This window comes from Manacus candei, unplaced genomic scaffold, assembly GCF_025592945.1.
Source record: "Manacus candei isolate 608988 ecotype Guabito, Panama unplaced genomic scaffold, ASM2559294v1 h1tg000078l, whole genome shotgun sequence".
Taxonomy (NCBI): Eukaryota; Metazoa; Chordata; class Aves; order Passeriformes; family Pipridae; genus Manacus; species Manacus candei.
Window position 1 is genome coordinate 4,200,994 of NW_026138126.1, and position 10,092 is coordinate 4,211,085.

General features: G+C 62.5%; 1 protein-coding gene across 6 annotated transcripts; it reads left to right on the forward strand.

Annotated features, from left to right (window-relative positions):
- Nucleotides 1-2,546: 2,546 nt before the first annotated feature.
- Nucleotides 2,547-9,711, forward strand: UBXN6 (UBX domain protein 6). 6 transcript variants are annotated; one of them, XM_051810489.1, is made up of 11 exons: nucleotides 2,547-2,991; nucleotides 3,626-3,816; nucleotides 4,074-4,135; nucleotides 4,247-4,366; nucleotides 4,613-4,710; nucleotides 5,351-5,426; nucleotides 5,515-5,599; nucleotides 6,050-6,272; nucleotides 7,726-7,856; nucleotides 8,398-8,543; nucleotides 9,205-9,711. In XM_051810489.1, exons 1-11 carry the CDS (start codon nucleotides 2,909-2,911, stop codon nucleotides 9,331-9,333), a joined length of 1,344 nt encoding a protein of 447 aa, XP_051666449.1. In that variant the 5' UTR covers nucleotides 2,547-2,908; the 3' UTR covers nucleotides 9,334-9,711. The 6 variants fall into 6 exon arrangements, with proteins under 6 accessions (XP_051666449.1, XP_051666450.1, XP_051666452.1 ...); XM_051810490.1 differs by having other exon boundaries at nucleotides 2,549-2,991; nucleotides 3,659-3,816; XM_051810492.1 differs by lacking the exon at nucleotides 2,547-2,991 and adding an exon at nucleotides 3,035-3,172 and having other exon boundaries at nucleotides 3,659-3,816.
- Nucleotides 9,712-10,092: the final 381 nt, after the last annotated feature.

Genomic DNA, 10,092 nt, shown 5'->3' on the forward strand with positions numbered 1-10,092 from the left:
TGGGATATGGGGGGGGGACAGGGAATGGGAGGGGAACGGGATGGGAGGGGGATAGGGGTGTGGGGGGACATGGGGGGGACAGGGGAATGGGAGGGGAACGGGATGGGGACAGGGGAGTGGGATGGGAATGGGATGGGAGGGGGACAGGGGTGTGGGGGGACATGGGGGGACAGCGGTATAGGAGGGGAACAGGGGAATGGGGAGGGGGACAGGGGTATGGGGAGGACAGGGGTATGGGGAGGATAGGCGTATGGGGGGGACAGGGGTATGGGAGTGGGGTCACAGGGATGTGGGGGGGACAGGGGTGTAGGAGGGGAACAGGGATATGGGGGGACAGGGATATGGGAGGGGAGTCACGGGGACGCGGGGGGGACAGGGATATGGGGAGAGGTACAGGGATATGGAGGGAGTGAGGGATATGGGGGGTCTGGTGTATGGGGAGGGGGACAGGCCTGTAGGAAGGGGACAGAGCTCGGGGGGGTCACAGGGATATGGGGGGGACGGGGATACGGGAGGGGACAGGGATATGGGGGGACAAGGATATTATAGGAAGTTCACAGGGATATGGGGAGGGGGCTGGAGGCTTATGGGAGGCACAAGGATTGGGGGGAATCAGAGGGCTATGGGGAGGGGGACAGGGCTGGGGGGGTCACAGGGCTATAAAGAGGGAGACAGGGCTGGGGGGTCACAGGGCATTTGTGAGGGGCGAGGACTGAGGGGGGGTCACAGGGCTATGGGGGAGGGTTCAGGGCTATAGTGTGGGGACCAGGGCTACGGGGAGGGGGCTGTGGGGTGGGGCAAACCCCCACCCTGCCCCATCCACCGCCCCCGTGGGCCCCCCCGGCCTGGGGTGGCCGTTCCCGACCCTGAGCTCAGCCCAGCTAAACCAGAGCAAACACCGCCAGGAGCCGCCCCGGGGCCCGGGGTGGGATTTAACCCGGGTTTAACCCAAACTGGATTGTCTGCAAGGTCACAGAAGCGCAGGCTCTGCCCACAGCGGGCTGTTCCCGACGGGAACAAAACCCAAACACCAAACCACGCCCGGAGGGAGAAACTGTTCCCGGTGTGTGTGCGTGTGTCATGGCCCTGCGGGAGGTGTGGGAACAACCCCCGGGTGTGTTGAGAGGAAATTCCACCAGGTTTTGCCAGTGGGAATTCACGGAGTGAGGGGTTTCTGGGGGGTGTTGGGAGTTCACATTGTAAGGGAGCCCTCGGTCCTGCTGGGCTGTGCCACCTCCCATGGCATGTGCCATATCCAGTCCGTGCCATATCCCATCTGTGCCGCATCCCAGCAGTTCTCAGGGGTCTCTGTGTTCTCCAGGGTGTCTCCTGTGCCGTGGGCACGGGGGGCTCAGTGGCCAGTGGTTCTGTATCTCAGTCCAGGAATCCCCGCTGGGGATCCCACTGTGGATCCTTCCTTCATCCGTGTGTTTGTGGCTCTGGGTGCCGCTGTGGTGTCCCAGGGGTTGATCCCTGTGCCCATGCCACCGGAGGAGCAGTGCCAGGAGCTGTTCCACTGACCCCCCCATTTGGGGTGGGGGTCCACCTCATCCTGCCCACAGCAGCCCCTTCCTCGGCAGTGAGTGTCCGTGTCCCAGGAGGAGGAATTGTTGTTGTGCTGCGGAATTAAACCTCGTGGAGCAGCCTGACTTGCAGGGTGCGTGTCCATCCTCAGGGTTTGAGCCCCTTGGCCCATCTCCCACCTGCTTTGTGGGGTGGGAGGGACACGAGCCCCCTCTCCGTGTCCTTTAGCCCCTCCAGCCCAGGCCGTGTCCCAGATCCAGAGCCCGTTTTGGGCTGGTTTGGTCAGCCCGGGGCTGCTCCCGGGGGCACTGGGGGGGCTCAGGCTGTGGAGTGGGGGCTGCGGGCACAGGCTCGGGGGAGTCTGGGGTCCGTGGGGGGCTGTGGGTGCAGCCTGGGGGAGCCTGGAGGCTCTGGGTGTGCAGTCTGGGGGGAGCCTGGGGTCTGTGGGGGTCCATGGCTGTGGGTCTGGGGTCTGTGAGTGAAGGCCTGGGGACCGGGGGAGGCCTAAGGGTGCAGGTCTGGGGTCCACGGGGGTCTGTGGCTGCGAGTCTGGGGTCGAGGGGTGCAGGTCTGGGGGTGAAGGACTGGAGACTGGGGGGGTGTCTCAGGGTGTGGGTCTGGGGTCTGTGTGGGTCCATGGGTGCAGGTCTGAGGGTTCTGTGGGTGCCGCCTGAGTGGGTGCCTGGTGTCTGTGGGGGTCTGTGGGTGCAGGTTTGGGGGCTGTGGGTGAAAGCCTGGGGACCGGAGGGGTCTGTGGGTGAGGGTCTGGAGTCCGTGGGTGCAGGTCTAGGTCTGTGTGGGTCCGCGGGTGCGGGTGTGGGCTCCGTGGGGGTCTCCGGGCGCAGCCTGGCGGTGCCGTGGGCTCCGGGGGGGTCCGTGTGTCCCATCCCCGCCGCCGGGGCTCGAGCGGGGCCGGGCCCGGCCCGTTCCGGTGACGGTGAGGGCGGGCCGGAAAGGCGGGCGGGGCCCGGCCCTGGCCCGGCGCTGTCCCGGCGCTCCCGGTCCCTTCCCGGCCCTATCCCGGCCCTGGCCCGGCGCTGTCCCGGCGCTCCCGATCCCGTCCCGACCCCGTCCCGGTGTTCCCGATCCCGTCCGAGCCCCATCCCGACCCTGTCCCGGTGTTCCCGATCCCGTCCCGGCCCCATCCCGACCCTGTCCCGGTGTTCCCGATCCCGTCCCGGCCCTATCCCGGCCCTGTCCCGGTGTTCCCGATCCCGTCCCGACCCCGTCCCGGCGCTCCCGATCCCGTCCCGGCGCTGTCCCGGCGCTCCCGATCCCGGCCCGATCCCGGCCCGGTGTTCCTGATCCCGGCCCGTCCCTATCCCGGGCCTGTCCCGGCGTTCCCGATCCCGGCCCGGCCCGTGCCGGCGTTCCTGGCCCCGCCATGCGCAAGTTCTTCCAGGAGATCAAGGCCGACCTGAAGTTCAAGACGGCGGGGCCCGGGCAGAAGCTCTCGGAGCCGTCCCGGTAACGGGGAGGGGAGGAACGGGCGCCATCCCCGGGACCCCCCGGGACCCCTCGGGGGACACCGGGACCGGCACATCCCCCGGGGGTCACCGGTGTCCCCGCTCCGTGGGGCCGGTTTTGGGGCGTTATCCCCGGGTTTGGGTCGTTATCCCCCGGGTTGGGTCGTTTTCCTCGTGTTTGGGTCGTTATCCCCCGGTTTGGGTCGTTATCCCCGGGTTTGGGTCGTTTTCCTCGAGTTTGGGTCATTTCCCCCCAGTTTGGGTCGTTTTCCCCATGTTTGGGTCGTTTTCCTCGGGTTTGAGTCCTTTCCCCCGGGTTTTGGGTCGTGTTCCCTGGGTTTGGGTCATTCCCCCTTATCCTGGGGGAAGGGGGGGGTGTCTTGTTCATTTTGGGGCCCCTGTCATGCCTGGAAGGGGGTGTGTTGTATCCCCCCCCCAAAATGAGACTCTCCCCTCCCTCTTTTAATTAATGCCTTTCTAATTAACCCCCAGCCTATAAATGACCCCCCCCGGGCTGGGCCATGGGGTGTCTCGTTCCTTTTGGGGTTATCCCTGCGCAAGAGGGGGTGTCCCCCTGTCCCCCTAATTAACCCCTCCATAACCCACACCCTAATTAACCCTAATTAATCCCGAAGGGGGGGTCACCAAGCCCGTGTCCCCCCTCCCAGGGCCCCCAAGGAGAAGCCAAAAGCCGAGGCGGCCCCGAAGCCCCGCCAGGCCCCGACGGACGAGGCTCAGATGGCGGCGGCCGCGGCGCTGGCCCGGCTCGAGCTGAAGCCCAAGGGAAAGGCGCCTTCCTGCTCCCAGGAATCCATCAAGAACCAGGGTAGGAGCGGCTGGAGCTCCGGCAGAGTCCGAGGATGGAAAACCCAGGGTTTCCTGGGTGGAAAACTGCCAGGGTGGGGCACCAGGAGCTGGAAATGGGGTCAGGGTCATGTTCGCCCTTGGGCTGGGACAGAGCACCTGGGCAGGTGTTCCCTTCCCCACATGTTCCCTTCCCCAGGTGTTCCCTTTCCCCTGTGCTGTCCCAAAGCCTCTGGAATGTGCTGAGCCTCTGCTGTAACCAGGGTTTGTGTCTCCTAGTGAGGAGAGAGCTGATGGCCGAGGCAGCTGCCAGCGAGAAGGGGCTCCCCGAGGAGGAGAAGGTGAGGGAGGTGCTGCCCTTCCCTGCCTGCCCTGGGGGGATCTCCCAGGGTGTTAAACAACAGGCAAACCCAAGCCAAGCTCAGTTTGGTGTCTGGTTTTCCCTCCTTTAGGAGCAGGAGGAAGGGGCAGCTGCTCCCTCTGTCTCAGGGGTCTATTTTATCTGCCCCTTGACCGGTGCCGTCGTGAGGAAAGACCAGAAGGAAAAGCACCTCCGGGAAGCCATCCAGGCAGTGAGTGCTTTCCTTCCTGCTCCTCCAACTCCTTTTGTGTCCCCTCTAGTGACCTCCCCAACCTTCTCCCTGTAAAATCTCCCCCAGGACAATTTAACTTTACCTGTTGAACCACCTTTATCCCAACCCGTGGGGTGTTTTATCCCAACCCACGGGGTGTTTTATCCCGCTGTGAGGGGGGGGAACAAACGTGGTGCTGAGTTGGGCTCAGCTCCTCCCTGACCAGCTCCTCTCCTCCTCCCCCAGCACTTCTCCGTGGATCCAGTGGCTGCTTCCATCATGGAGATCCACACCTTCAACAAGGACCGGGAGAAGGTCCGGGTGGGCGTGGAGACCATGGCCAAGTGAGTGGGGCTGCCTTGCTGGGACTGAGGGCACTGGTGGCACTGGTCTAGTCCTGGGTTTGTCTTGAGGGGCTGGACCAGGAGGAGGGGTCAGGGAGTGCCAGCCAGAGGTTTATCCCTCTCTTTCCTGCCTGGAAGGGTTTATCCCGAGGGGCTGGAGCAGGAGGAAAGGCCAGGGGGTGCCAGCCAGGCTTTGTCCCTCTCCTGAGGGGCTGGACTGGGAGGAGGGGTCAGGGGGTGCCAGCCAGGGGTTTGTCCCTCTCCTGAGGGACTGGCAGGGTTTGTCCTGAGGGGCTGGAGCAGCAGGAGGGGCCAGGGGATGCACGGGGGGCTGGGCCCTTCCCAGGTGGGTTTTCTTGCTGTTCTCCAGGCAAAGGGGCTTTTTTTGGGGGGAGAAAACTGAACTCTTGAACCACCTGAACTGTCAGTTGACCCAATTTCAGCATCCTGGAAGTGTTTTAAAGTGAAGAGTTGGGCCACCAACCCAGCAGGTTTGGGAGCTGCTGGTTGGCCCCAGAACACTGATGTGTTTTACTCACCTCTTTTCTCTGTGAGAACTACTCTGAGCTCTCTGTTTCCTGTCCCACCTTGGAAAAGCACGTCCTGCTCTGATCCATGCAGTGCCTCCCTCTTCCTGCAGGTACCTGGACAACATCTACCTCCATCCAGAGGAGGAGAAATACCAGAAAATCAAACTGCAGAACAAGGTGTTTCAGGTGAGCTCAGGCTCCTGCAGCTGCCCAGCCTTGGGAAGTTTCCCTTGCTTGGAGCAAACTCCACCTAAATCCTGTCCTTTCCTTCCAGGAAAGGATAAGCTGCTTGGAAGGGGCACACAAGTTTTTCCAGGCCGTGGGGTTTGAGACAAAAACGTTGCCTGTTCCAGGACAAGGCAAGGAAGGGCAGAGTGTTGGTGTGGGGTTTGCAGGGAGTGGGGTCTGCAGGGGAACTGGGTTTGCAGGGAATGGGGTTTTCAGTGGAATTGGATTTGCAGGGAATGGGGTTTGCTGGAAGCAGAGTTTGCAGGGAGTGGGGTTTTCAGGGGAATAGTGTTTGCAGGAATGGGATTTGCAGGGAGTGGAGTTTGCAGGTCTTGGAGGAACGGGGTTTGCAGGGAGTGGGGTTTGCAAGGAGTGGGGTTTGCAAGGAGTGGGGTTTGCAGGGAGTGAGGTTTTCAGTGGAATTGGGTTTTCAAGGGAAGGGGGTTTCCAGGGGAAGGGGGTTTTCAGGGAGCAGAGTTTGCAGGTGCTGGGGTTCAGCAGGGAGTGTTTGGGGTGGTTTTGGGGGGGTGGGCTCTGCAGGGTTTGCAGTCGGGGGGTCTCAGGCACAGCCCTGGTTGCAGACAGCCCCGAGGAGCAGTTCTACGTGCTCAGGGAGGAGGTGCTGGCCAGGCTGGAGCAGCTCAAGGACTCCAAGGAGCAGCTGCTGAGCTCGGAGCCGCTCCGGGCCCGGCTGGACCGGCAGCTCCGCGTGTTCCGGCCCTCCCCGCGGGCTGCCCGCTTCGAGCTGCCCGACGACTTCTACAACCTGAGCGCCGAGGAGATCCGCCGGGAACAGCGGCTGCGGTGAGGGGGGAACGGAGGCTGTGGGGAGGGGACGGGGGCTGTGGGGAGGGGATGGAGGCTGTGGGGAGGGGATGGAGGATGTGGGGAGGGATGGAGGCTGTGGGGAGGGGACGGAGGCTGTGGGGAGGGATGGAGGTTGTGGGGAGGGAACGGGGGCTGTGGGAGGGAATAGAGGCTGCGGGGAGGGGACGGCGGCTGTGGGGAGGGAAGGGAGGCTGTGGGGAGGGGATGGAGGCTGTGGGGAGGGAAGGGAGGCTGTGGGGAGGGGATGGAGGCTGTGGGGAGGGAAGGGAGGCTGTGGGGAGGGGATGGAGGCTGTGGGGAGGGAAGGGAGGCTGTGGGGAGGGGATGGAGGCTGTGGGGAGGGGATGGAGGCTGTGGGGAGGGAAGGGAGGCTGTGGGGAGGGAACGGGGGCTGTGGGGAGGGAACGGGGGCTGTGGGGAGGGATGGAGGCTGTGGGGAGGGAACGGGGGATGTGGGGAGGGATGGAGGCTGTGGGGAGGGAAGGGAGGCTGTGGGGAGGGAACGGGGGCTGTGGGGAGGGAACGGGGGCTGTGGGGAGGGATGGAGGCTGTGGGGAGGGAACGGGGGCTGTGGGGAGGGGATGGAGGCTGTGGGGAGGGAAGGGAGGCTGTGGGGAGGGGATGGAGGCTGTGGGGAGGGAAGGGAGGCTGTGGGGAGGGGATGGAGGCTGTGGGGAGGGAAGGGAGGCTGTGGGGAGGGAACGGGGGCTGTGGGGAGGGAACGGGGGCTGTGGGGAGGGATGGAGGCTGTGGGGAGGGAACGGGGGATGTGGGGAGGGATGGAGGCTGTGGGGAGGGAAGGGAGGCTGTGGGGAGGGAAGGGAGGCTGTGGGGAGGGAACGGGGGCTGTGGGGAGGGAACGGGGGCTGTGGGGAGGGAACGGGGGCTGTGGGGAGGGATGGAGGCTGTGGGGAGGGAACGGGGGCTGTGGGGAGGGAACGGGGGCTATGGGAGGGAAGGGAGGCTGCGGGGAGGGGACGGCGGCTGTGGGGAGGGAACGGGGGCTGTGGGGAGGGGATGTAGGCTGTGGGGAGGGAAGGGAGGTTGTGGGGAGGGGATGTAGGCTGTGGGGAGGGAACGGAGGCTCCGGCATGAGGGGCTGCTCTGGCACGAGGGGCCAGGGGCTTGTCCCTCTCCTGAGGGGTTGGAAGGGTTTGTCCTGAAGGGTTGGAAGGGTTTGTCCCTCTCCTGAGGGGCTGGAAGGGTTTGTCCTGAAGGGCTGGAGCAGCAGGAGGGGTCAGAGGATGCCAGTCAGGGGTTTGTTCCTCTCCTGAGGGGCTGGACTGTGAGGAAAGGCCAGGGGATGCCAGAGGGGGTTTGTCCCTCTCCTGAGGGCCTGGAGCAGCAGGAGGGGCCGGGGGGTGCCAGCCAGTCCCTGTTGTCCCGGTTTGTCCCTGTCCCTGGTGCCTGAAAGGGTCTCTCCCCGCAGGACAGAGGCAGTGGAGAAGGCGTCCATGCTGAGGACAAGAGCCATGAGGGAGAAGGAGGAGCAGAGGGAGATGAGGAAGTACAACTACACCCTGCTCCGGGTGCGCTTTCCCGACGGATACATCCTCCAAGGTGAGGAAAAGGCTCCTCACCCTTCCTTTGGGCACCTCCTGAGGGTGCTTGTGGGATAGAAAACTGAATATTAACACAGCTCGTGGAATAAAACACCAAACCAGAGCGGGGTGTTTCTCCAAGAATTCCCATCTCCATCACCTGCTCAGGGTTGGGATTTTAGGGTGGAAAGAATCCCAAGGCATCACTCATTAAAAAGCCTCCTCTTCCCAAAACCTCTGGGAACAAGCTGGACTCATTAGACCAGTGTGTCACAGGAACCAGCACGAGGCTGTACAACAGCACAAATCCCCTTCCAATCTTCCAGCAGAACTCTGGAAATCACTTCAGGCTTTCCCAGCTCTTTGTCACAGCCTGGCAGGGGCTTGCAATGATTGAATAACTTCCTCTGGGCACTCTGCTTTGAGGCCTTTCCAGTTCAGCCAGCCTGGCTGTGTGGCACTGAAGTAGTTGAGAAAGTCAGAGCCCCACGAAAGGGGCCACCAAAAGGTTGGATTTTTGGGAAAGGCCGGACTCCCTCACCTGTTTTTTCTCATGGCAGGGACTTTTTATGCCCGGGAAGCAGTGTCTGTGCTCTACAGCTTTGTGAGGGAAGCACTCAGAGATGACTGGTTGCCCTTTGAGCTCCTGGGACCTGGAGGGGTCAAACTGACTGATGAGAACTTGGCCTTCAATGAATGTGGGCTGGTGAGTGGAAAAAACACTGAGCTGGTGCCTTTCCCAGGGTCCTGAGGTGTTCAGAGTCCCCCCCTAAGCTTGTTCCAAAATCCCTCAGCTGCTTTTAGAGGGAACTTCAGCCCCTTCCATCACAGTCTCAGAGCCTGGGGGGAAGTTTCTGTGTCTTCAGCTTTCAGAGCCCCAAGTTGTGCTCTGGCCCCCTCATTTTAAGCACAAGCAAACAAGAAACTGCTTGGAGGCTTCAAAGTCTGGAGGGAACTGCAGGGACCTCCCTCCTGGAGCAAAGGCAGCTGCAGGAGTTGCCAGCAGCTCTGCCAGAGGCTGAGCATCCACCCTGGGAAAAGAGGGAAGGCAGCACAGGCAAGGCAAGGGTGTGAATGGAAAGCCCAGAGCAGCGTCTCCCAGAAGGAGCTTGTGGCAGAAATCCACCCTTGTCCCTTTTAGCTGAAGTTTTCCCAGCTCTGGGAAGGCACACAGAGTGTTACAAGCCCAGGGAAACTGTGGCTGCTCCATCCCTGGAAGTGGCCAAGGCCAGGCTGGAGCAAGCTGGGACAGCAGAAGGTGTCCCTGCCCACGGTGGGGAGGGGTGGAGCAAGCTGAGCTTTAAGGTGCCTTCCAGCCTGAAGTATTCCATGATTTTCTGGCTCCCTAACGTGCCTCTCTGTGGCAGGTGCCCTCGGCCCTCCTGAGCCTGTGCTGGGATGCAGCAGTCATGGCAGACATCGAGGCAGCAGCAGAGGAGCAGCCCCAGAGCCCCCTGAGGCCGGAGCTCCTGGCCAGGGTGCAGACCCTCCCCTGAAATAAAGGGCAGTGGGGTCAGTGCTGCTGGTTTTAGCCTCTTCCCTCCCTTTCCCAGCGGGGTGAGCTCAGGGGTGGCTGGGGGGGGCTGTGCAGAGGAGCAGCCCCGGCTCTGTCCCTCCCTCGGGGGGTCTCACCCAGCGAGGCACCTCCTGCACTGCTCCCAGGGGGGTCGGCACCGCGTTCCAGGAGGGTGTTCCCGAGGCAGGGGGGGAGCAGGGATTAGTGCTGCTAGGCTGGAGCACCCCCCTGAGCCCGGGGGTGGGGCTGGGTTTAGGACTCAGCTTCCCCTCTGGCTTCCGTGTGCGCTGTAACTCCTGCGGGAGAGAGCACAGTGGGGTGAGGTGACACTTAGTCTGATTAAATGGAATTATTTAAAGACTCAGCTCTGCTCCAGGTTATTGGACTGCATTGTCATGGGGTTGGAATGCCCAGCCAGGCAGGGCTGGGGCTGGCACTGGTGTTACTGGGGCAGCCTGACCCCCTTTTCCCTGACACCAGTACCAGTGCTGGTGGTGCCCAGTGGGGCTGTGAACACCCTCAGCCTGCCCCCAACCTTTCCAGGGACTAATGAACGACCCACAAATCACACAAAACTAAAGTTTGTTCCCTCTCCCATCAAGTCTGATGCCAGTTTAGTCCTTTATACCTCAATCTTCATGTTTTTCTGTGGGCCAGAGACGAGCTCTGATGTAAACAGGGACTGATAATCTGTAATTAATTCCAAAATAAAAGCAACAAGATGCTTTTTTCCCCCCCC

What these genes read in the sequence shown, in the direction of transcription:
- UBXN6 (XM_051810489.1), top strand. Translation starts at nt 2,909, where the DNA reads ATGCGCAAGTTCTTCCAGGAGATCAAGGCCGACCTGAAGTTCAAGACG. An exon ending in AAGCTCTCGGAGCCGTCCCG is followed by an intron (nt 2,992 to 3,625) that starts GTAACGGGGAGG and finishes TTAATCCCGAAG; the next exon opens with GGGGGGTCACCAAGCCCGTG. An exon ending in GGAATCCATCAAGAACCAGG is followed by an intron (nt 3,817 to 4,073) that starts GTAGGAGCGGCT and finishes TGTGTCTCCTAG; the next exon opens with TGAGGAGAGAGCTGATGGCC.